The sequence below is a fragment of the Crocodylus siamensis genome, chromosome 7 (genome assembly GCF_052110815.1).
Source record: "Crocodylus siamensis isolate JL-2025a chromosome 7, ASM5211081v1, whole genome shotgun sequence".
Taxonomy (NCBI): domain Eukaryota; kingdom Metazoa; phylum Chordata; order Crocodylia; family Crocodylidae; genus Crocodylus; species Crocodylus siamensis.
Window position 1 is genome coordinate 67,932,126 of NC_143401.1, and position 26,288 is coordinate 67,958,413.

The following is a 26,288-nucleotide window of genomic DNA, read 5'->3' on the forward strand; positions in this document are numbered from 1 at the left end:
TCCTGGAATACTGGGAGACTGAGAGTTAATTTCAATCTGGAGGGCATCTGGGACAGAAGCTCAATACTGATTTAACCTAAATTAGTTAAATCTGATACTACCATCCATCCAGGTTTATCTTAAACAGGTTTCGGCCATTTTGAAAGTGGTTTATGTGCACTGAACGTCTGTTGTATAATAGATTTGAACTCATTTCTGATCACCTATACCAGTTTATATGTAATTTCTGTCCCTAGCCATTGAGTTAGGCTGTACTGAATCAACTAATATTTAGAAAATTACTACTTGATGAAAAAAATGGAAATTAGATATAAAAATTTCTAAAAAAAGACATGATTACCTAATTGAAAGAGCATTTGAGGCATGTTCTGTTCATTTTGAAATACTAACCTGAATAACCCAGCCCATTTTTTAAGCAGTGTTTCATTGTACTGATCTCTGATTTCAAATAAAAGATCAAATAGTCGATTCACAGGAAAACCATAACCCTAAAGTAAAAAAAATAAAAAGGATAAATAATTCAAGAAGTACCAGCATAATTGATCTAATAGTACATCAAGATTCTGAAAAGAGTTATGTTGTCATCTAATTTTGTAACATATCACTGTACAAATTACAAGAGTCTACATGCATTAGTACTATTAAAAGATTATATAAATTATTATATGACTTATTTGTAAAAGTGATATTCTCTATTTATTCCAGAAGTAGTACATTTATCATGACAAAATGTGACAAATTCCTATTAAATATTTTCATTTGCTACATAACCAGACAGAATTAAACTGTTTCTTCAGTGTGTCTACATGTCTAACAGTTCTAGGACAGATGAACAATGAAGTTCATCTAGTCTTCCAAGACACATTTTTAGAATATGCACATTTGTAAAGCCATCAAATAGTTTCTATACTCATTACAAAAACTGGTACCTAAACACAGATTTATATTTATACTAGACATTTGGTTAGTTCATGGCACACATGCACTAATTAAGGGTAGAATTAAGCAAACGCAGCCAGAAGAAGAAAGCTAAGAAAGATTTTTTTTTGTTATTTAAATAATCCAGAAGGCAGAATTTGCTCTGTTTTAACTCAATGCCCAAAATAACACCAACCTGCAAAGTATCAGCAAACACCACAATCAGATTTTTCAGCTCCAAAACAAGATCAGGATCAGTGCAATATGACTAGAAATAAGAAATACGGATTTTGTAAAAGTGATTCCAAAGACAGCAAATACATTTTGAAATATTAGTGACACAGTAAATTAAAACTTCTAAACATTATACCTGTAATTAAGTTATGGTGTTTGTACATGTTCATATGTATGCATGTGAGAAATGTACTTGTTTTCAATTATTTCAGTTCAATGCAAAATTTGTTTACATTCAAATTCTTACAGGGTTTCTCATAAATAAAATAGCTCAGAAAAGACAAACTAGAATATGATAAATGATATATCTATTATGAATGTGATGTACAGAAGGTCCAAGTCACTAAAAATATAAGCATGTGCTTTTACTTTCCAAAATTGTACCCGGGAGGGATTTGCTTTCAAATACTAGGCCCAGTTAAAATGAGTGTTAACGCTAATGTGTTATTTTCAAGAGTTTCTCATTGTTAGCAGAAAAAGAAATGTAATGACTAACTAAACATTAGGCTAACATTTGCAAGCCTGCTTGTGCAATGGTAAGTATCAAAATCTATATTTAAGTGCCTAATTAACTGTAATTTCATTATCAGAGGTGTTGACTCCTGCAGTTTATTATCGCTATTCAGTAGCTCTGAAAAGTAAACCACACGTTTATCAGGAATTAAACGCTTAACTTTAACCTCATAATTTTGAGTCTTTGTATTAAAGAAATTAAAAATATATGAGACCATGTAACTTAAGTTTGCACAAAACAAAAATATATTACTGACGTATTAACCATAGAGTTGCATGTCTTTGTCTCCGAGTAAGTACACAGATATGTTAAAGTTTTGGCTTCAAAGAGAAACAACTTCAAAGAGTAAAAGATATATTTATTTAAGCACTAGTCATCCCCTAATACAATTCCCCCCAAAATAATGTATTTCTTTAAAGAAGGAGTTAGGTATCCTGAGGGACATACCAGAAATTTGTCAGGTCAATTATATTAAAAAAATGCTTTAAAGAATCCTATTTTTAATGAAAGAAACTTAAGTATGTTTTAATGCTTTATATTTTCAGATTTTTACAAATCAAACATTCAACTAAGTTGCAAAGTATGTGGTTTAAAAATTGATTAACAACTTAACCATACTAATACATTTTAAAATGAGAAGTTGGAAATAAAACTTAACTTAGCATTCACAAGCAGATGATTTTTGCACGAGTTGAAATCAGGGAGGCCTGGGAAAGGCTAGTACATGTATTACTTACTAAATATTATGCCAGCTCTGACCCTTTGGTAAATTTTGAAGCAATTTATCAGGATAAAAATTCAGTCAACCACAATCAGTAATGGTATTTTACTGTTTCTCAGGGGAAGAACTGGCAGTAGTATGCAGATGTTTAGTTTTCATTTGGGCAGATACAGGACACGTAATTGTCACTAGTAGAGGAGTACAATTATAGTTAAAAATACTAAAATACAAATTTGAATTTAGAATTAAAGTCATTACATTTCAGCATTTCACAATTTTAGTAATCTATTTCAATGCAAATACAAGTGGGAAACTAATGGTGTCATTGTCAAATACACCCATTATTTATGATGTGGCTCAATAAATACTTTTATTTTGAAATTGTTTCAGAAAGTAGTGGCATTCTTGTATATTACTCTGGTATATTACACTGAAGTGGCAGCTCTAAGGGTTTTGCTGGTGGAGTTTATTTTGGAAACAGGGTATTTGGAATGATAATTAGGAACTATTTTCAGTTGGGGGGGGTGCCTTCAGCACTGAACTATTCAATCTGATCTAATGAAGAGGTCAGTTGAGACTAATGAGGACAGATTGCAATAATAACAGCAGATTAACTCCGCATATTCTAAACTGCTGGACTAAGAACGTGTTTGGAAGACCCTGTGAGTTGTAAATCAGTGGAGGATTATGCAAATAGCCCACGGCTATAGCTCACAGCCTGATACTGCTGGGAAAAACAAAAGGCTGGCAGGCTCACTCCCAAATCTGAGCAATTTTTAATCACAAAAAACCCACAATGCTGGCAGTGTAAGTTTTCACTTTGACATTATCCTACTTTTAAATACACTAAGGATCTTTAAATAAACGGATTTAAGTGTATTACCACTAGGTCTTTTCACTTACTGAATGGGTTCTAAGGACAGCAATGATCTTTGAAAGTGCCATGTTCCACAGTTCATCAGTGTATGCTCTAGTTACCAATCCCTGGGTCACATGTAAAATGTGATCTTCCACTACGAAGAAACTAAAACAAAAATGTGTTAAGTCGCCAATGATTATTTTCAAAAAGGTGCAAATTCTGACCTTTTACATAACGGTATAGACAGATTGTACCCACATCTAAATTGGAATTTCAACAGGCTTTGCATCAAATCCTTTATGTTGTTCGGCTGCCAAGCAAGCAATGTGGAAAGTACAACTTGTGCCAACTGGCACCCAGCTTCATAGACAGTCCCCGTGTGACACTGCACTGAAAGGATTCACATGCAGGCCAGGTGAATTTTCTACTACATAGATCCAGCAGCCACCACTCATGTGATCAGACAAACAACTGTTATGAAGGTGAGACCTTGCAGTTGAGAGGTTTTAGCATAATAAAAATGCAACTTACCCTACAATTTGACTAAAATATCTTCTGTAACCTTCAACTGTTTCATGCTTTAAATAAAAAAGGGGGAAAAAAAATTTAGGAATAAAAGTGCCACTAAAGATTTAAGTAAAAGGGCAACTCAGTGAAATCTAATAAGATATTGGTTACCATGCTCGACTGTGGCTGCAGCACCAATCTGGCCTGTTTCCGTCTTTGTTTTCTGTAGTAGTTTTCAAATGTCTCTCCATCACCCTAAAACATGACAGACCTTATGCGGTTAATGTCAAAAAACAGAAATGTAGATCACTCTCAGTCACAACCACATAGTCAGCATTCATTCCACACATGGGACTCCCACTGAAATTAATGAAATTCTTCGTGGATGAAATGACTGAGGAGCTTATAAAAAAAAGTGATCCACAGATTGCTCTGTGGAGAATTGTGCCTTTGGGACTACATTTTCCATACAGATATCCAAATGCAAACACTTGAAAATGACCAAAGCAATTATCAAACTAATTATCACAGTTAATAAAAACTACTATTCTGTCATTCAAAATCAGCTGCTTAAGGGCCCCTTTTACATGTTTTCTTTAAAACACAAGGCAAACTTGTATATTGACTTTTTGTAGCTTGTAAACTTGAGTTATACTATAAATGTTAAAGTGATTCATAATATACTCCTGATGTATGAATGTATTAATTTTCTTTGAGCAAAATATTTTGAAAAGGTATTTTGCATTCACTTGTCCTTCCTTCAAAGTTAGGAAACATAATGACTAAAGATTTGGATTTTTCAACTCAAACCTTAATTCCTTCTATGCCTAATGATTACATTATGAAGAGTTCAAGTGACAATCTGGTATCCTCATTAAGAGGATCCGCCTAGTGGGAACCATCTCTGCATTGGAAACCATTACAACACTGGCTCGTTACCTATTAAAGACCCCTAATAGGTATACAAGAAGAATGCAGCACCTTTGCACTTTTAAGTTTTATTTTGTCTTCATGTAGTTAGCTATCTAGATTTCCATTACTTGAGGTACCAAGAGGCCTCAAATCAAAATATAGGAGATAGCAGATATTTGCAATCCTGTATTACTTTAGTAAAAAAAGGACCCTCAAAGTTAGAAATTAGTATATTTAAGTATGTAGTCTTTTTTTTCTTTCACAAAAATACAAATTATTGATCACAAGAGCAAAATTTAACTGGGGAAAATTTTGCTTTAAAAAGCAAGTGCTACGTACTGTAGGATACATATTAACTACAGCAACTTTTATTGAAGTAATATATTATTCACATTATTGTCACTTATATTTATGTTTAGGGAAATCATTCATGTCCAGCCAAATAGGATGCCATTTTTAAGTGCACAATCAAGCTACTATGAGGGGTACTGTTCAATTTCACTTTCAGAATCAAGTCTGCAAGCAATTCTAGCAGAAATCTCTATTGTGAAAGGGACTAGCTGCTTTTTCTGATATGTAAAATACTTTATGAGTATTAAGACACCATGGTATACAAAAGAGGGCATTAATATGAGCATAATTTTTAAGAGAAAGGATGTTAGTAAATGCTCTTACAGTATCACTAGACTAATGCAAGCAACCCTGTTTCTGACGTGTTCGCGAAAGCAGAAGTGCCAAAACAAAATATGTCTAATCCATATATTTGGGATCTCCAGCTTCCAAAGAGTTTCTAAATGTACATAAATACATAGTTATATAACTATAGATTAACATAATCCATATGAATAAACATTTATTTTTATATTAGTACGAATTTCTGATGAATGATAAATTACTGGAATCTTGCTCATAGTCTATTCCTGATTCAGATCACTCTTCTGTTTATTTTATGCTTCCACGGAACTTTTGCATTCAAATTTTATTTGTCTAAAAATTTTGTGTTGCCTACCAAACAAACCGCGCTGCTTGCCATAAAATGTAGACACATTTTGCCAACAGATGGAGCCATCGTAATGCTCCATTGTACCATGTTTAAGCATGTTTTGAATATTGGCTAGTTAAAAACTGTGAACCCAAAAGGCAGCACACTAACCACACAGTATACTTTGCTAATACATATTTATGAGACATACAAGTATAAAGTTCCAACTTCTGCTGAATTTCTCCCTAACTTTTAAACATAGGTATTGCCATACCAGGCGAGAACTGTGATCTATCTAATCTAGTGTCCTGTTGCTGGCAGTTGTCAAGACCAGATATTTCACAGGAAGTTGCAAAAAACTCGTAACAGAGAATTATGCCCAAAAAGTTAAATTTCTTCTCAACTTAAGCAGTCATTAACAGGCTTGCATTCTAAAACAAGAGGTTTTAAGAGCTTTCAAGTCTATCCAGTCTAATGCGACTGCAGATGTTATATAAATATCTATTAGTTTAAATCCTATTAAGCTCCTGACTTCTGTGGTATCTGGTGGCAAGGGGTTTCACAGGTTAAAGAACAGTTACTGACCTATGCAAGATATGGAAGTCAACCCAGATGTGTTGTCCATAAGTGTAATCTATTCTTGGTGTAAATATGCCCCATAAGATCAAGACTTGAGACTTTTAGCCAGGCAGTTAACCCCAAGCAAACAGTGAACACCCTCACAGTCCAGTATCAAAGATATTAAAGAATAATACAGAACCAATTGTTACTACTCAGTTCCTTTTCCACTGCAAGATCCAAATTTACAATAGGAATTCCAAACCAGAGGGGAAGGAGGGAAGATTATGAAATATACATATGGATAGCTCATCTCAAAGGATTCTAGTCACTGTAAATGTCAATAACTTTTTTTTCTTCTATGAGCATTTGTTTATATGTATATTCCACAGTTTATGATACCCAAGCAGTTATCTAAATGAGGGGGCGAGTGAAATTTTGTCTAAATACTTATTGGCAGACTGCTGTGCCAAAAGAAGAGTCCACTTGGATGTTTCCACCAGCATATAGCATCTAGTGAAGGTGGGAGTCTGACAGGTAATAAGAATGGGAATATTTTCTTGGGGAAGAAGCTGAGGCTGGATGTGCATTGGTGTCAAGTAAGGGTGCTCAACCCTTGGCCCACAGGCCTGATCTGGGGCCCCCAGCACTTTATTATCTTGCCCACGGGGCTCCCCACAGATCCATGGGAAGACTCTTGGACACAGGCACACAGGGCAGCATGAGGCCCAATCCCAGTACATCGGGCCAAGCAGAGGTGGCACAGGACCCCAGAGAACCAAACCCAGCACAAAGGAGTGGGAGGGGATAGTGAGGGCCCCAGAGCTGGGTCCAGGAGCACAGGGCCCCAAGGCCCAATCCTGGCACATAGGGTTAGGAGGAGACAGCAAACAGCCCACTGGCTGGGCCTGTGCCATTCATTTGGACCACAGGGCCAAAACCGCAAGTACTACTGGTGTAAGGAGTTCTAATATTGTCTGTTCTAATAAAAATGTGAGTTGGCCAACTCCTAATAATCTCATACATCCCCAAATCAATTTAACCTTTTGGTAGAAGCAGGGCAATCTTTCATCCTCTCAGCAAAAAATTTTAAAAAATGATTCTACAAGTGGTTAATGAAGAGAACATGATGCCAGAGATTCAAACTGGAGAACCACCAAACCACACAGCTTCTTTACTTCTAATTCTGAAAAACATCCACAAACCATGTTGTCCATAAAACAGTTGTCTTGACACACAAGATCATAGGAAAGTAGGGCTGGAAGGGACCTCATTAGGTCATCTAGTCCAGCCCCCTGCTCAAGGCAGGATCTTCTCTGACTAATCCACCCCAGCCACGTGTCTGTCCAACCTGCTCCTGGAAATTTCCTGGGATGGAGATTCCAAAACTCCTCTAGGCAACTTGTTCCAATACCTAACCACCACCATGATTTTCCCTGTTGCAGTTTGAGGCCATCGCTCCAAGTCCTGTCCCCTTCAGCCACAGAGAAAAGATTATCTCCATCCTCTTTATAACTGCCGTTTAAGTATTTGAAGAATGTAATCAAATGGTCCTCTACAGTAATTATTAATTCTTATACTATGTAATTATATTAATGTATTTTTGTACTAAAAATGTCTATACATTGAGAATCAATAAATAAATCTTTGTTTTCCACTGCCCTCTCTGGCCACCCCTAGCTGCACAGGTTATCTATTATTCCTGATTTTCTTTTGTATGTGGCTATCACTGCTGAAACCTTCATAAACACCTCTGCTACACTGGAAAGTTCAAAAGAAAAGGTCAATACTATACTGATAATAGTTCTGACCTACCAGAAATCATAGATGCATCTTGTCACTGGATGTATGGCAACATGAAAATAAGCATCCTGAAGGCCAAGAGCCATGGACCAGTCTTATAAATCCAGTGAATGCATCACAGAAGCTGAAGTGACCATTCTAAATTTTATATAATGAATGAAGGTGTCTGGTATCAAGAAATAGTTGAAGTTAAAAAAAATCTCTTTTCAGAGAAATATTTTCTACAGCTGTGTGAGAGAAATGCAAGTCCACTCCAGGAAGGAGCAGCTTCTTTTGAGATAGGTCCCTAAAATGGACACGGAAAGTGGCTGGAACTGAGTTGTGCAACCACTTATAGAACTTCTCTCATCCATCTGTTCAGCATTACAGACTTCAATGAATTCCCAACATGGACGTGTGCAAAACATGTAATGGCTTAAGAAGAGCTTCTTGGGCATCCTCAGCAGGATCTGGAGTGATTTGAGTCACATTCTTTCACAGTTCCTGGAAGCTCTCACAGTTGCCACCTTTCCTGGAAACAAGGAGGCAATGACCACTTATGCGTGAATATGCTTCCCCATGGATTATACATCGTCTTCAAATGGTTCCTCAAGACACCAAATCTCAGGACTAAGTATTTAAGGTGTAGTAGTCTGCTTCTGGGTCATTGTCTCCATGAAATGGTGCATGAGAAGTGTTTCCAACAAGGGCCCCAGGGACTACATTATAAAGGATAAAGGAATTATAAAGGATAGGGTGACAAATGGTACTAAGGCATACTTAGAACCTAACACCTCCTATGCCATCTTGAACAGTGAAAAATCTTCAAATACCTCCCTAATTTGAATTCAGATGATGGATCTCTCAAGAGAGCATCACCCCTTTGTGAGGAGTCTGAAGGTGGATAAGGATTACATCTCCACTAGAAGTAGAGGTGTTGAGTTGTAATGCTGACATGGCAGTTCATGCCAGAGAGGTGGCTACTAAAACAAGCATTATGAATGGATGAGAGATGAAGGCCAAGAATAAGGGCAATGTAAGCCTCTTACAAACATTCTGTCAATCAGCCTTTTCTCCTCTTTCTATTCCCACTTTCTCTCCACTGAGAGAGAATTAACAATAATATAATGCAATTTTATAGTGAGAATAAATTGAAGCAGTCCCTCAGGATAAACTGCAGTGTTCTACAACACAGCTAACATTTGAATTCCTTCTTAAAAGTTTTTATTTCAAAGTACGGAGTCCTGTGCTATACAGGCACAAGTGTCTAATTAGCCATTTGCCCTCAGGTAAGCTAGACCTGCACAAGGATTAGAGACTAGTGTGTCATGGAAAGAAATAAGAGATCTCATGTCTGTACTGCAAGGAAGAAGACTCATTAATAAGTTGGGCTGTAATGCCCCACCCACTAAGTAGTCACCCATAGATACCCGCCCATCTCTCTCCCTATGTGGTGCCCAGAGGGTTTATTGCTACCCTTACTGCACCCATCCAAAAATACTGGCTGACAGAATGAAGCTGTCTTCATTTTGTGCATTTAATTTCATTTAATTTAATTTGCTGACTCCATGACAAGAACAAGATTTTATTTCTTATTATTTCTGCAAAAACAATACAGCTGATGCATGGAACTGAACTCTATTCCTTCTTGTGCATCAGCAACAGATTTGTAAGTTACAATCATGTATACCTGTGCAAACCCATGCTAGGCAGTAAGGGAAGGAAAAACTACACCGGCAGGTTTTGGAAATGCATACTCTGAAGATAGTGGGGGTAGCACAGGTGTGACTGAGAGATTAATTAGGCCTGCTGAACTTTTATTATTGACAACTTGAGAAGGAAAGAATTCAGAGAACTGGCTGCCGAAGTCCAGGCTGAGTTTCCAGAACTAGCAATTGAGGAGAACATTTCTAAAAATGTTTTTACATGTAAAACCTGAATACAAAAGTTATTGAAACACATAAATGTGGAAAGTATAAATCACTTCTTATGAACCTTCAATTTAAAACTCTGAAAGGTTCTGTTACTTTGACCCTATGCATAGCTCATCGTTCCTTGCCTGCTGACAGCAGCTGAAATTGTCAGTCATGCTTTTGTAGTTGATCCTAGTGTAAAACTCTTATCAGTCTAACAGAAGCTCTCTCAATTTGACATTTGCTTAGCAACCCACCAGAATATAAGATCCCACATTCCAGGATAAATATGTTTGCAATTCACTATGTATTTATTTTCAAACATGTAGGTATTAAGAAAGTCTTCTGAAATTTACTGAAGTGGCAGTTTTAATGATCGTACCTCCTGATGATTTGATACATAACTCACCTATCTTAAAAAATAAAGATGCTATTAAATCCTACCATTACTAGATAGGTCATTACTGTATGACACATTTCTATACTAAATATCAGTCCTAAATCTAATACATTGAGTACAATTGTGCATGATTCAGATTAAATGTGTTCACTCATGCGTTTGGGTCTCTGGGAACTGGTAAGGTATGAAAGTTAAGGAAAAGTAGATTTAAACTTTTTAAAAAATTAACTATTCTTGATTTTACATCAGAACAATACATACCAAAACTGAATAGATGTGCAAACATCTATAAACAGGGGAAAAATCTACAAGATCATGAGCCGTTAAAACCTGTAGAAGAAAAAAAAAAGGTCTCATAACTCATTACATTATGAACAAAACTTACCCTAAAGCGGATATAAATGTGTCTTATTATTAGGAACAGTCCTCATTTTAAAGTCAACTGGCCATACAGGAAGGCTACTCATCAGAGGGCGCGTCTACACAAGACACTATGTTGCTGTAGCATGTAGACATGTCCAGAGACTTTGCTTCTACGAATATTGCCTCTGTAGGCCCACAGCGGGGATATACTACCTCTAATTCATAAACTCATGGGTATATTCTGAAAGCAGTGAACACTGGCAAAACATAAGCATCACCTTATTGATTCACATATTTGGAGCAAAGCTTTGAAAAAGAGAGTGTTATTACAACAACTCTCATTTTGTAACTGTTAGTTCTGAAACTATTAAAATGTTTTGAAAAATGAGAGGAGGCTAGAACTAGAAAAGCCACTATGCCCTGATAACTTCAGTTAGAGGTGAGTAACTTTTCTTATTATTTTGGGAACTGCCCCTTTGTTAGATAAGAAATGTGAGCAGAGAATTTAAATGATACCATTGTTTTCTACAAGGAGGCGTATATAGTATAGTAGAGTAATGAAACATGTGCATGGCCCTTCAGTTTGAAATGTGATATTCTGAGATCAAGATTTGACAGTAAGTTCATTAGATGCTGGCATATGGAGGTGCCTTGTAGTTCTCATAAGTAGTTTAGTTATACAGCTCATGAATAAGGAGTGCATGGTAGATGAAACGGTGTCAGATAAGTTAAGATTAAAAGAATGCTGGCTGCCACAGAATCAGAATATACTCATGTGCTAGAAAATTCAGATAAGTATCTGAGTATAATTCTGATTCAACTCCTGAAGAGTTACAAATTATATTCACAATAATGTCCATAGAATTGATGCAGCAAGATTAATATCTTAAAGGCTAGGGACAGAAGTAAACAAGTTACACGTAAATTGCTTTAAGTCATCAGAAACTAACTTAAACCACCTGGCTGAATGTAGTATCAGACTTATTTGGGTCAAAACGGTTTATGAAACTTCTGTCCCAGAACCCCTTCTTGGTTCATGTTAAATCACACCCCCAGCATGCTTTCCAGCCCTGGGCTGGGATGTGCTGTCTGCTCCAGCAGAGAACGGGTTTGGGGAGAGGGGGAGGTAGGGAGGGACTGCCGCCCCCTTTCTCCCCCCTCCAGGCAAACTCTGGCTGGGGTCTAGGACCAAGGAGGGGGGGAGGGTTAAACTTTCCCCCTATTACAAAGCTGCCCTGCCCTGCTAAAAACTTACTGCTTGCTGTGACTGTGGTCTACAAATCCCAGAGGCACCTGGAAGCAGGAAGAGGAACTGATGAGCAACCTGTAGAGTCCTGCAGCTGTCATTTTGGACTACAAATTCCAGACACCTCAGGGGCAGTGAAAATACGAAGTGAAAACAGCCCATGCTGGCTACATTCTCTGCGTGCCCCCTGCCCCCGCAGCTTTTGGCCTGAGCCACTGCAGGCATGTGGCTGCACTTTCTTAATCAAAAGCAAATGTCTGTCCAGTTGTTTCTCAGTTTAATCTCTGCAGACTAGAGTAACCTGCAAAGACTGAATTGATTTAACCTTGGGCTTTTTGACTGCCTATATTTGGCCTTTAAAACCCTACTTTGGCAAGTTATTCCTTGAGGATGCCCCCCTGCTCCTACACATAGCCTACTGATGTCAGAATTCCAAGCAGAATTTATTGCAGGCCCAAAGGCTTGTCTAGGAGAATTGAGAAATATTCAATTATAGCTGCAGATTTCACTTTAACTATGGTAAAACTGACTTAACACTAAATTACCTCTTCTTCATGTTCATCATCTTCCTCAAAGGTTCGCTTGGATGGAATTTCACTCTTGGATTCTGGAACTCTAACATTCATTATGTGCATATTCCTCCCATAGCCGACATTATTCTGTTTCTGAAGAGCAGTATTAAAGGTTTTCTGCTGTTGTGCCTGTTTCAGCAAGTTATTTAACAGCAAAAGATAGGTAATGCAAAATTCATCAGTAATACTAAGAGTGAACCTATACTATGATTTAAAGGAAGATTATAGCATCATGTTTAGTTGGCATATTATTATTTTACCAAGCAAATATCCTGTGACTCTAAGATGTATATAACATGTAAATACTGAAGATTATGTCTTCAGTCAACCTGAAATTACAAATGACTTTAAAAGTGTACTTCACTATATTTTCCTCTAAACTTTAAAATATCATTTTAAAGGCAGGAATGATCATAAATTATTCTGAGACTATGTCACTAATCAGACACAGCATATAAAGAATCAATATTTGAGTATATTTCAGTTGTAAGGCAGAAGTCAACTATTTGTTAGTTATATCCAATAAAACATCATTTTTGCTTAGCTTAACTGAGTAGAATCATATATGGAAGTCTAGAACATATTTTATTACTTTATTATTTTTGGCAGCTCAATACAATCTTGTAATCAAACTTCATCCATAACACCATATTTCAATTACAATAAAGAATTTTGCTTTTCAAAGTCAAAAGAAGAAAACTAAGGCGCTTAATATACAGATGAGCAAGACAGTTTGAAAAAACAAGACCAAGCTTTTCCTATCTCCAAACTGAATTTTAACTATAATTTTAACAATAACTATGCTGTTCATAGCTTACCCACTACCACCACTTTGCTGCAGTGCAGATCACTCTGAGTTGGGACAGCCAACTCTTCCACTAGTCTTCCCCCCCAGCACCATGCCTTCTCAAGAGTATGCCAGCAATCTTCAGTCTTCTCCCAGCATTAGTGGTACTTTAAAGAGCCAAGGTAGCCAACTTCCCTCCCCAACTTCAAAAGTATTTTAGGTGTTATGAATCTTCACAGGGTAGCCGAAATGTCTAGCACCAGGACAAGGGGTCTGAAGTCCCAGTAATTCTTTTCCTTGAGTTCCACTCTGAGTCTTATTGCTTAGAAATTACATTGACACTGTGTTTGCCTTAGTACAACTATTTATCAGAAGAAGAAAGTATTTATCAGCAGAAGCAGGTATGCTTATGCTTACCTGCTTCATTGCAGTTTCTCCAATTTTGTCAGAATGCTTTCGAATGCTCTCCAAAAAGTCCTTAAGATCAGACATGGAAATTTCTTTAATTTCCTCACGCAGTTTTGGGAGGTTATCTATCATTATCTGGCAAAAACGATATTGACTAACTCTAGGAAGGTACATATTTTCTAGCTGTTCCATTGTTTTTAAGGCAGAATAATACCTGTAAAAAGTTTAAAAATAAATTTTGAACATATTTTATTAATTTTTTGCATGTATACTTTATTATTTTTGCTCACATAAGCCATCAAGTTCCCTCTATATCATCTATATGCAAATCTGTGGCACTATAGGTAACATTTCACAAGTATCTATATGATTTATGAGCCAAAGCTACATTTTTGAGAGGGACTTAAATATCTGAAAATAGGACTTAGTTGCTTTCGAAAAATTAACCTCATAAAAAAAACTTACCACCTAAATAACAGAATCTAGAATTGGCAGCAAAACTTGAAATAACGCAAAAGACACGAAGACTTAAAAGCACCACAAACTACTTAAAATCTTGGTCCTACAGGACTTTATATACAGGAAACATAAGTGTGAGAAAGCCTGCCATACATGGCACGAATAATAAGTTGTTCTTTAAACAATAACACTGCCAACCATTCAGCTAGGAAGCCTTTTAAAATATTTTTTTAAATATATATTTGTTTTGGCCCAAATTCTGACTTCTGTAATGCAAGAATAAGGAGCAGCGAGGCCTTGTAGGATTCGTCTTGTCTAGAAATATTAATCAAGCTTTAGCTCAGAAAACATGTGCTATCTGAACCCAACCTCTATCCAATCAAAAATGCTGAGTAACATCTTTAGCTCAACTTTAGATTGTAGATTTGGCTCCTTTTTCTCCGTATATGTCCCATGCAAACAATAAAAAATGATTAATTGATTAGACAAGGAAACCTTGTCTTTGAATACACAAAGTTATTTCAAATGTACTTTTTTTTCCAATTACAGTTGTTTCAGATGTTATTTTCTAAACAATAATAGGTTAAGCACCCTCAAACAAAAACATGACTTAAATTGATTTTATCACTTTCATAAGCAAACAAATCTGCACTGCTAATATTTCTACCATGAGTTATGGCTTTATTTATAAAAATCTCTTAAATCAAGACATTTTTAATATAAAGGATAAGAAAAAACCTTGCCCAAGAACACAACTGCTTTCAGGAGACAGCAAACAAAAAGGTTTGTTTTCCCTTTTTTTTAATTACGCAGATAAGCTTATCAGAGCACCATTACTTCATCTGCAGTTTTTTTACTGCTGTCTCTAAGATCAAAATTAGCATAATCTATTTAAAATCCATTCTGGAGACCCTTATTTATAATATATATGGAACTCAGGATCTTGCCCTTTTAACATCTATTCTGATCAAGCACTGAATTCCTTTTTATTTAAAGGTCACCCTGCAGGTCAGCATTCAATCTGCAAAGTTCTGCATATTATTTGCATTTTTGTCTAGGAACTAGTATGTGCAATCTGACACTGGAAACTTTATCATGAACATTTGCCAACAATGTAAATACTTTTCAACAAATAAAATGACATGCATGAACTTAAGACTACTATTTAAATAAGCTATTTACATAAGTTAAGGAACACTTTCCAAATATTCTTATGTAAGGTTTATGAAGTAATTTGTAATTACTCTAAGTAACTCTTCTGAAGGCAGGTTTACTAAGTTTTGACACTATAATAACCTAAAAATGTAAATGTGATAAGACAGCAGAACGATGATAAATTCTCTCATCAAGACCATAAATGTACCACCTTCATTTATTTGATCTCCACGAGAAAAAAATAAGGGAAAAGAACTACTGCTTGACATCAGAATTTATTAGCCTACTCCAATATCAAACAGACTCTTTACACAGAGTCCAAACCGCAGACAGAGCAGAGGGACTAATCTGAAAAAACCCTGAAGCTATACCATATACATTTTTATAAGAAATTCAAAAAACATGAGTCTCTATTCTTAGCAAATTGTTTCTGTAAATAAAGCAGTAAACTACATTAAAATGACATAGAGGATATCATGAAAGATATTTGTCACTGACAGTCAAATTTAAACCACTGACAACAAACATGCAGCAAAAACTCAAACTAGTTAAAATCAAGTTAAAATTACAAAACAGGAAAATATGGCAGATTGAGCAAGAAGATAGAATCCAAAGTCACTAGTGAAGCAGAAGTGCTTTTTTTTCTATATATTACTTCATAATAATCTGTCACAGAGCCCTATGACCTAATATTTAAGACAGAGTTAACTGCTACCATCTCCTAAAGGCTATTGCTGGGAATCCAAGAGACGGGATATAAAAAAAAAATCTTGGCTACGATACTGCCACTGCGCAGTATCATAAAAAAAAATCTTAAAATTCCAATACAAAATCCCAACAGTCTAGAGAATAGGAATCAACAAACTATAAAGAAGGAAAAAATAATAATTTTCTCTGACATTTTGTGCTCCTAGTCAGGGAGGTGTGCTGTATAGTCTCATAAGAAGAATCAATGGAAAGAAATATTCTTTGCTATTTGTACCCTGCCAAACTCAAATAATTAAAGCAATCAAATTAAATTCCTTCACATAACAGAAAATTCAGTTTCCTGGATCTCTTGGAAATCAAAAAAGACCTAAAGCAATGGTCACCAACCAAGTGATTGGGATCAACTGGTGGATCCCGGAGCCTCTTGCAGTCGATCAGCAGGTCAGTTGGTGGGGGAAGGGAAGGGGCAGGGGTCAGATTGAGGCCCCTGCAGTGAAAGACAGAATGCAGAAGCATCCTGGTGAGTGGGGTCCCAGCCGGGTGGGTGGTGAGAGGATCAAGCCCGGGCGGCTCGCCCAGGGGTGGGGGTGCCCACACTGCTGTGTGCACAGCTGGGTGGTGGGGCAGGATGGAGCCGTGGGGAGGGGGGGCAGGCAGCCCGGGAGGGTATGGGGGGGGGCGCATGCCCCCAGAATTGCGTGGAGCGAGGTGGGCTGCAGTTGCCAGCTGTGGTCGGACTGTTCCCGGCAGAGGCGGGGGTTGTGCTGTGATCAGGTCAGGCGGTGGCGGCGCTGGGAGTGGGACTACAGCCACCCAAAAATTTGCTGTAGCACCTCAACCCACTCCCAGCACTGCCATCACCCAGCCCGACCACAACACAGTCCCAGCCTCTTCCAGGAACAGCTTGGCACCACCTCCCAGCCCCTTTCCTCCGCCCCATGAAGGTATGGGGGCCCATGTGCCCCAGATCTGAGCATGGAGGGCAGGCTGCAGCTGTGGGCTGAGACTGGGAGGTAACACTGGGCTGTTCCCAGCAGAGGCTAGAGCCGCGCTGCGGTTAGGCCAGGTGACGGAAGCACTAGGAGAGGGCTGGAGGCCTACAGCAAATTTTTGCATGGCTGCAGCCCCCCATAGCCCTACTCCCAGTGCCACCACCACCACCGCCCAGCCCAACCATAGCATAGCCCCAGCCTCCGCCAGGAACAGCCCAGCCCCAGACGGCAACTGAGTCCACCCCACCGCACGCAATTCCAGGCACCCACCCATGCCCTCCCAGACTGTGTGTCTCCCCGACCACTGGACAAGCCATTTGTGGCTCTGTCCCATCCCACCCTGTCCCAGCTGTACAGGGCCTGCCCCTGATCCAGCCCTGCCCCCTCCCTCCCAAGGCCCCAGTGGTGAGAGAGGGGGTAGGGCCTCAATCTGTCCTGCCCCCTCATGGCCCTTTACCCTCTCTCTGCTCTTCTCCCACAGACTTACCTGCTGGAGGGGCATACCCCCAAATAATTTTTTCTTCCTCTGCCTCAGTCTGCCCCCTGCTTCCCTCCCCACAGACTTACCTGTTGGGTGGGGGGGGGGGCGTTCCTTTTAAATTCCAAAAGTAATCTCCGACTTAAAAAGGTTGGAGACCACTGACCTAAAGAAACCCAGCACATTGTCACTGAAAAGACAAGTCAGTTGAAGGGAACAGAATGATCATTGGTATAGCTTTACTTTTTTCTTATTTAAAATTGTAAAGGGAAATATTATCAAAGAAGGCATAGACAGGGCTCCAGATAACTGCTGCATTAAATTATGCTGAAAATTTACAATGATACAATCCCTTTATGAGTAAAGAATTACAAGATAATTATTTCCCTTCTCTAATTAAAAACTTATTGTGCAAAGTACCAGTATGACTTTTACTTTACCAATCAATGTTTGTATTTCAACACAGAATTTAAATATGTCACACACAAGTGGGCCAAGCACTGGGATCCCATGCTTCTCTTACGTTTTCTCACATGCCAGCTTCCCAACTACACACTGGCTACAAGTGACTTAGGTTACCCCTCATCAAACATGATTCCATGAAGCATTACAACAGGTTGGAAAGTGTCCTTGGCATCCTCAAGATGCAGTGTTGGTGTCTCTGGCAGGACATGACAGTACAGCTCCACAGATGTTAGTTAACAGTATATTCTTCACATGGTACACAGTCTTGCCATGCAGTATGATATACATTTGTCTAAAAAGGCAGATAGGCCAGAGGAGGTAGACAAAGATAAAAAAGAAGGCTGCAGAGCCAGAAGACACCCTGACCCTGAAGGAAGAACGGGACATGCCTGCCCCACCAGCCCAACAGTGTTACAAGTCTTCCCAGTGGAAAGAAAACCAGGAAACAATGGGAAACCAATCTCCAAGTGAGGTGATGGCAAATATACCTAAGTGCACTTAAAAAAACTATTCAGTTAGCAGTTCTTCTAACCCTATCCCAAACAGAGAGCAAATGAGGCTCACCTCAAAAAAACAAGGCCCTCTTTGCCTGTGACAGGCAACACCTCCTGCCATGTCCCAGAGTTCTAAAATGAAAAAAGAAAGCCTGCCACATCTCATCCAGGTACTCCCAGGCTGGGCTTGGTCCCTCTGTCCCCTCCAGCCAACAGTCCAGGTGATGTTATAAAGGTCAAGCTAGCATGATCTGTACCCTCACTGCCCATCACATTGGTGATCCTGTGGCTCCCCCCAACAGCCTTTGCCACCTGAATCCCTACAACATCCAGATGGAGAAGCCTCAGGCTCACTAGTCATTCTGGGTAGGGATGGCCCTAGCTATACCCTGGAAAATGGGTATGATAGAACCATCACAGAGTTGGAGTGGTTCTGGCTCATTGCAGGCCATGGAAAAGCCTGTTAGGAGGGGTGAGAGCTGGCCCTATTAGGCGCAGAACAAGGGTGTCTCCAGTACACTCATCCCCAAGGGACTGGCACTGCTTGCCTGCAGTAGAAACACTGGACACCTGTATACTGGCCTGTATTCAGAGTGGACTTAGACAGGACACATGTGGCTGACAGTAGAGAAACAGCTCTGGATGCCACTAGCTGCTGCACACAGACACTGGCTATGCAAACAGATGTCTGGAGCATCCCCAGCACTCTGAGGCTGCTACACATCCTACAAAGCATCTTCAGCATGATGTCATGAAGGGTGGTGCAGTCTGGCCAACTCCTCTAGGATTGCCAGAATGAGCTATAAGGTGCCATCACTCTGGCCAGCAAGGACCAAGAAATCCTACCAGAAGTTCTGGGGTGAAAAAATACAGGTGAAAAAAACCCGTGCAAAAAAAAGAGGAGAGGCGCACATGGGGGCAGCATGTGCCACTCAGAACTGGAGGATGGCTGCCTGGAGCCACACTCCGGCTACCAGCCAGGCTTCACATAGCAGGATCGCCAGTGCTGCAGCCATGGGAGGTCCCCAGGTAAGGCTGCTGGGGTCAGCCCAATGCTGGCCCCAGCCTCCCCTACCCCACCCGGGGTAACCTGCCACATGCCAGAGGGTGCATGGCACAAGCGTTCCCCAGGGACAACTAGCAGGAACACAAGGTGCCAGTTTAGAAGTATGGGCTACTATGTATGGCCCAGGCACAGTGTAGTTAGCTAAGATAAAGGGAACACAATTACACTTTTAAAGGCTTTCTTCTCTCTGAGAAATGGCTGGAACAGAGTCAATGAAATTTATATCAGTGATGAATATTTATTGTGTCCTTCAAAACTGCAAACAAACATTTTCTTAACAAAGCTCTACATCAGGGATGCAAATAAAACAGTTATAACAAATGGAAGTAGGTAATTTGGAAACCAGTGAAGTAAAGGGGTGGTGCTTTGTCTAAAAAGCTTTTAGATTTTAAGATACATACACATTTGATATCCTTACTTATCACTGGCTTAGAAGCACTTAAATCTATTACACTGCCAAAGTACCCAAATTGTCACATTCAAAACAAATTAGACTTTAGTCCCCAGTTAACCTGAAACATGCTGTTGTAACTGTTGACAGCAATAAGAAAGGACATTAGTAATGATAGCAGCGCATAAAAAGTTTTTAATATTATCTTGGAATATACCCATCTCTGTTTTTTATCTTGGGTTTTTTTTTGTTCGTCTTGTTTTGTGATGACAGTACTTTTTTTTCTTTCCTTCTCTTTGTTAACACTTTCAGAAAGCTTGAGTCAAATTTTGAAATAGTATCTGACAGAGAACCAACTTAAAACCACACCTAGTACTACTACTCCCTTTCTTTCCTTGGGATACAAAAATCTAACAATTCAAATAAGCAGTATGTTTCTAAGAGTGGGCAAAGCAATGCATTTCCCACAAAATAAATAGCAAGCACTAATTAAAAGTAGGCTCTTACACAAAATGAATTACACACTCAAGATGTTCCAAAATGAATTACATACTCAAGATGTTTCATTTAAAAATGAAAAGTTTGATACCGCAAAAATGCCAATAAAAAGAGCTGTAAGACCCAAGTACAGCTGTAAATTTTTTAAAAATTAAGATCAAGAATTAGCATGAAACCAAGCAAAATACAACTATAAAGTAGGAAGGACCATACTTTTTAAAAGTGTGATAAGACCCTTACCCTGCACATATCCTTTATAGCTACCATCTTGACAGCAGCTTTAGTGAAGTGAGCGAATCCCTGTAGTTAACCACAGAGCTTTAAAATCTGTATATTTAATATAGTTCCTTTAAAAGTGCAATGAAAACAACACACAAGTGTAGCTGCAATAGGGATTTCTATTTTATGCATATTTCTCTGTAGGACTTCCACCTTTTCCAGCTGTTAAATATATTCTTCACAGGCCCTGAACTTCTGAAGCAGTGCAAGAGCAAAACAAAGTACATGTGGCCAATTCACATCCTATTTTCAGTCCACTTTGATACTTCTTACCTGTTATTTAACCATAATCTAGATCCTTTCCCTTAAAAAGATACAGCTCTCAAACTTATTTGTATTCTCTGGTGAATGGCTTTTCCTTACAACTTAGTCCTCATGTTTATTCCACTTTTATTCTTTGGCCATGCCAAGTATAATTATTTTTGTGGCAGGAGTTCAACTTTTTTAATCCTCCCCTCTTGTGAAAAATTTATCTTGAGAAACTAGCAGTTTATCAATTTTGAGAACTTCTCAAAGTACCTTCTTTTCCAAAAAAACTGAATGGGCACATCTACATGTGCCCTTACGGTGTCGTTGTTACTGTGCCATCATTTAGTACTTCCTTTATAATCATATGCCTTTAGGAAGTAGTAAATGATGGCACAGTAACAGCCATTACTGCACTGTGTTGACAGTGCACAGTTATTTTTAACCATGTCATCATAGCGATGCACTATAGCAAGGGAGCATGTCACTACAGAGTCGTAGCTGCAGCATCACCGTTTTTGCCCGCCAATGCTACGTCACTATAGTGCGCTGCTACGGCGATGTAGCATCTCATGTAGACGTGGCCCATCACTATATTTTCTTTGGAATTTAAAATTAATAATAAATATGAGTACACTTGGATTGTTCTTGAACTATCTAAAATGCTCAAAGCCATATCTGCCTTGTGGTTTGCTGACCTGTGTTCTGTAATATTGCAGCATGGAATTTGCTGTATAATTCACTGTTTTTCATTGAATTGTGCTCCTGCAGTTCTGGTTCCATTTTTAAAACAACATTTTATATTCTTGCAAAGATAATCTTGAGCCTAGTGTGAACTGATACAGCAGTGTTCATCTGAACTGGCAGAGGGCCTAAAACAATATGCTGGGATTTTTTTACTGTTCTACTCATCCCAAATAGGGCTCTGTGGACTCCACAATTTGGATATTTTTTCAATATCCAATGAAACTCAGTACTTTTGCTAAGTAACCCTCAATGCTGCTACAATCACAATTCTTAATATATTTTTCCCTCTCCTCTTGACAAGACTTGCTTGTATCTGACTCTTGCTCTCCAGCTTTCCTCACCATAAGTTAATTAAAGTACATGCTTCCTTGAATTGCTTCATACAGCCAAGCGGCAGGAGATCAGAGACAGGGGGTAGAATCCAGCCTGCATCTGAGGAGCTAGGGGACCATAATCATAGGCCAGTGAGCAAGGCTGTCTAGAAAAAAGACACAAAAGCTGAGACCTGCTCACCTAGAAATATTAACCAGTAAAGCCAGCTACTTTCCCTCCTGCTTTGTGATTTAATGGAAATAAAGTTTGAGCTGAGCTATCTTAAGAACACTGTGGGGGGTGGAGAAAGGAGATGAGCTACCTCAAATGCAAAATGAACAAACCTATCCTCAAAATCATTATTAAAGATAAACATTAAATTTGACAGATTAATTAGTATATTGCAAATGTGAGTGCCAGTGCCAGATGCCAGTGCTGTGTGCCTTTGTGGTACAGTGGAATGAATGGAAATTAAAATAAAACTGATGCTTTCTCAGAATTTAGGGGTTGTAGCTGACAACCTTGTCCTTGTGTTGCAGGTATATACCACATTCTTACAGCAACTTTTAGCTAAGAATTCAGATCCTTGTTGAACAAACTAATCTCAACATGTGCGTTATTTGAAAGTTTGAAGAGTTCAGGCCAGGTTCTCAGTGGGAGTTAAGGTGCCTAAATGCCGCTAGGGATCTGGTCCTGAATGACTTTCATGCTATCACACAAAACATCTATGGCAGCCAGAAAAAGAAACCAGATCAACCAATGCAATACCGTAACACACAAGATAATGTCTCCCTTCTCCATATTTATTACAATAACTTCAATAAGACCCAACAACCATCTTAGTAATTTACTTACTCAAATATATTTTTATTGCAACTCTATATGGGCACAGCCCAACAAGTGCACATGCTCAGGGGTGCACATTTCCCATGGGACAAATAGCAGCAGCACATATTTGTGCCATTGTTGTTTGTCCCAGGGCACGCCCCATCATGCACCCTCCAGCATGTGGCAAAATGACCCAGGTGGGGTAGGGGAAGGTGGGGCCAGGGGGCCTCCCAGGGTCCATGCAAGGCAGCAGTCATGCCAAGTTGGCCATCAAAGCCTGACCAGCAGTCAGAGCATGGCTCTAGCCAGCCAGGCTGTTTCTCGTGGTGCACACTACTGCCATATGCGCTGCACCTTTTTTCTTTAGAGGAGGTTTTTTTTGACACTAGGATCTCATTGTCAAAAAAACCTGCCATGGTGCAAAATAGCAGTGCAGTGAACAGATGCATGTGTGCCATGTGAGGTTTGCAGTGCCTCAAACTGTACATGTACTCGTTGGGACGCATCCTATGTGCTCTTATATCTTTTTCTCCAACAAATCCTGTACGAGTTGTTCATCCATAACATTTTCTGAAGCAAAGTCAGCAAACTTATCTACAGATGTAGAAAGGCATCCAGAAGCTACAGGTTATAAAAAGCATATAAGACTATATCACCTTATTTAATTTGAAAAAAAAAATTAGAATGCTCATTCTTGCAAAGATTTTTTTTTCTGCAACTACTTAGTTCGTCTAATAAAAGATATCACCTCTGCCCAAAGAGTTTTGTCTGCCTTTCTAAATTTATAAATACACAGTGGGTGACAGAATACTGGGGAAACCAACACCCCTCTTTTTTTTGCCCCTTCACCCAAGATCTAACCCCTCCATAAACTACTCTAATCAATCTTGTCTGTTTAGAGCAGGCTCCTCATTTATTTTCCTTCACAATTATAATTCTTGTCAACTTGCATTACACATGGCTCAGGAGACAGTTACATGGGATACACAGCCTTTCACCTCTAGGTCATCAGTTCATTTCCAGCTTGAGTTGGTAGTAACCAAAAGTTGTCATCAATAGATGCCTTTTTTGACTGCACAGCAAAACTTCAATCTGATAATGTAAAGCAACACAACTTCCAGACCCAAACTTTCCAATAATTTAAAAGGTAACCAACATAGGGGAAAGAAAAAAGGTTCTGCTTCTTTATAATATAGGGAGAACTCCTGAAAAGATTCTGTCCCAGAAAACAAAAACTGCCATACTGCTTTTCTGTTTTATTTTCTTCATTAGACATTCTAGTCTCATTTATCCTGTAAAATTCTTTGACAAGTGGAGCACTAGTAAAATTATATTCCAAAAGACTGAAATCTGAGCAATTGAGGGGAAAAGATTTTTTACTAAGACTATTCATAGTTTTACATTTGTTAACATTTAACATCAATACCCAATGAAGATTTAAGGGAAATGCTGTATTTGTCAAAGAATCAACACCACCCTCATCTTTTCAATCAAGATGATAATGCATGACAATGCATATCTTTAACACTTCTAAGTGCTCCCAGCCAAAGCCCAGGAAAACCAGTCTTAAGATTTTTTATATTTATATAGTTAAAAAAAAAAAAAAAAGCAAACTGCTGGAAAGTCAGTTTCTCAGACCTTCCTTATGTACCATACTGGTATTCTGGAAGCTCCTGCAATAATACAACTGTATTTAGGAGAAAGTGGCTAGGGTACAACTATTGTTCTCTAGTAAGCCACAAGCAAGTTAACACTAGAATCAACTGCAACTTCCACGTGGTCCCTGTCCTCTATGTGCCTCCACAGGAAAACTAAAACCACAACCAAGGATGTAACTACAGCATATGTAATGTGAGAGGTCCTTGCCCCACAGAAGAGAGAAGCCAAAGAACAGCCTGGAACCGAGTTTGAATTCTCTGGTGTTCTATGTTATTTTAATGCAGATGTGAGTCTACTATGACTGGTAGAGAGGCATCCTCTTAAATCCTCCTCCAGGGATGATGTCTACAGGCTGACTCCTCTGTAATACAATTCTTGATTTGCAACATGTAACGTTTCCTCTCCTGTCATGACAGTCAACATCCTGCTTTTATGAAATCTTGTTAATACATGCTCAAGAGATCCTAGGTAGAGGGCCATGCCCCGCACTACACAGAAAGGCAAAATCAAACTGATGAAGTCTGGAGTTTTTTATACCTCTAGTTTCCATTCACAGAGTTAAAGAAAATATTTACATATTACAATAATACCTCAGATACAATAAAAGATGAATAGCATATATTGATCCCCTATATGACAGAAGGAGGATAAACAGAAAAGTCAATGTTTTTTTCCTCCTTAGATCATATATTGTTTTAAATGCATCAAGAGAGCTTAACTGGGTACTGAACTCTGAAAAGGCCATTATTTTGCCATTTCTATTGAACTCCCCTAGGACCTTATTGTTTCTTGCTTCTTAAATTGTTGTAGAGTAATAAAAAATTAAATACATTCTACATCCAACAATCATTGCCATCCCAATTCATAAGTACGTAAGGTTACTTTCTTGTGGCAATCATTAAATTCCAAAGATTGCTTTAATTTTCATGCAGCATCTATTCATTTTCAATGGCATACTTAAAAAGAGACAAGTATCAATGAAAAGACAATATTAAGTACTAGATTACACTATTTGGGATATCTCCTAACTGTTCAAACTTTTATGATTATTGACATAAAAGTAAAAACAAGTAAATGCACGTACTTCTTTAAAAATATGTTTCTGTTACACAAAGAAAATTAACTCACCTTTTTACTTTCATCTGTTCTTTAAGTTTGCTGTACATTTCCAGTACTGTATGAAATAAACATATTAACTTACATGGATTTTATTGTATGTTAAATAATGAATACAAAGAAAAATATGCAATTGAAAATGAAAAGTATATACTTATGTTCATTTATATTGAAAAAGACTTGCTAAATTCAAATATTATTTTCTCAGTATTATATTACAATTTGAAAACAGCTATAAGTAGCAAAAAATAAATAGTTCCAGAAGGCTGGTTAGGAAAAAAACAACATTTTGTTAAAAGTATTTAAGTAGTAAAGAAATTTAGACTAGTAGACACAAATCTCTCTCATTACATATGCATTACCTTTTGTTTAAACTTCTATTTACAATTATCTCAAACACTCCATAAGAAGCTTTGAGACTTTCAGTCTATTGTCAGTCTCTGAAACATTCCTGTTAAAAGGCAATAGTACCATCTACTGTAACAATCACAACTCACAACAGGAAAATTACCCACTAGGAAGAAAAAGGTTCAAATCTATCTGTCAGTGTCATAGAGAGGCACCAATCCTTACAGATGTACACTATGAAATGCTATGTGTATTATATGTAACCTATATAACATGTGTGCTCTAACCTATACAGAAAAATACATCTACTTATTATAGTGGCTACCTAGGTATAATAGCTTAAAATTATGGTATTCAGAGATAAAAGACAC

The 26,288-nt window shown here is 38.3% G+C and overlaps 1 protein-coding gene across 9 annotated transcripts in view; it reads right to left on the reverse strand.

Annotated features, from left to right (window-relative positions):
• EXOC6 (exocyst complex component 6) overlaps nucleotides 1-26,288 on the reverse strand; it is a 166,313-nt gene that overhangs the window by 115,629 nt on the left and 24,396 nt on the right. For 7 of the 9 annotated variants that reach the window (XM_090058750.1, XM_090058745.1, XM_090058749.1 and 4 more), the window contains exons 5-13: nucleotides 25,582-25,627; nucleotides 13,686-13,890; nucleotides 12,455-12,610; nucleotides 10,562-10,630; nucleotides 3,925-4,008; nucleotides 3,778-3,824; nucleotides 3,291-3,411; nucleotides 1,115-1,186; nucleotides 391-488 (exon numbers count right to left, since the gene is read on the reverse strand). In XM_090058750.1, coding sequence (XP_089914876.1) covers nucleotides 391-488; nucleotides 1,115-1,186; nucleotides 3,291-3,411; nucleotides 3,778-3,824; nucleotides 3,925-4,008; nucleotides 10,562-10,630; nucleotides 12,455-12,610; nucleotides 13,686-13,890; nucleotides 25,582-25,627 — 898 coding nt within the window. The remainder of the gene's footprint in view (nucleotides 1-390; nucleotides 489-1,114; nucleotides 1,187-3,290; nucleotides 3,412-3,777; nucleotides 3,825-3,924; nucleotides 4,009-10,561; nucleotides 10,631-12,454; nucleotides 12,611-13,685; nucleotides 13,891-25,581; nucleotides 25,628-26,288) is intronic. The other 2 variants (XM_090058748.1, XM_090058751.1) reach the window with 2 other exon arrangements.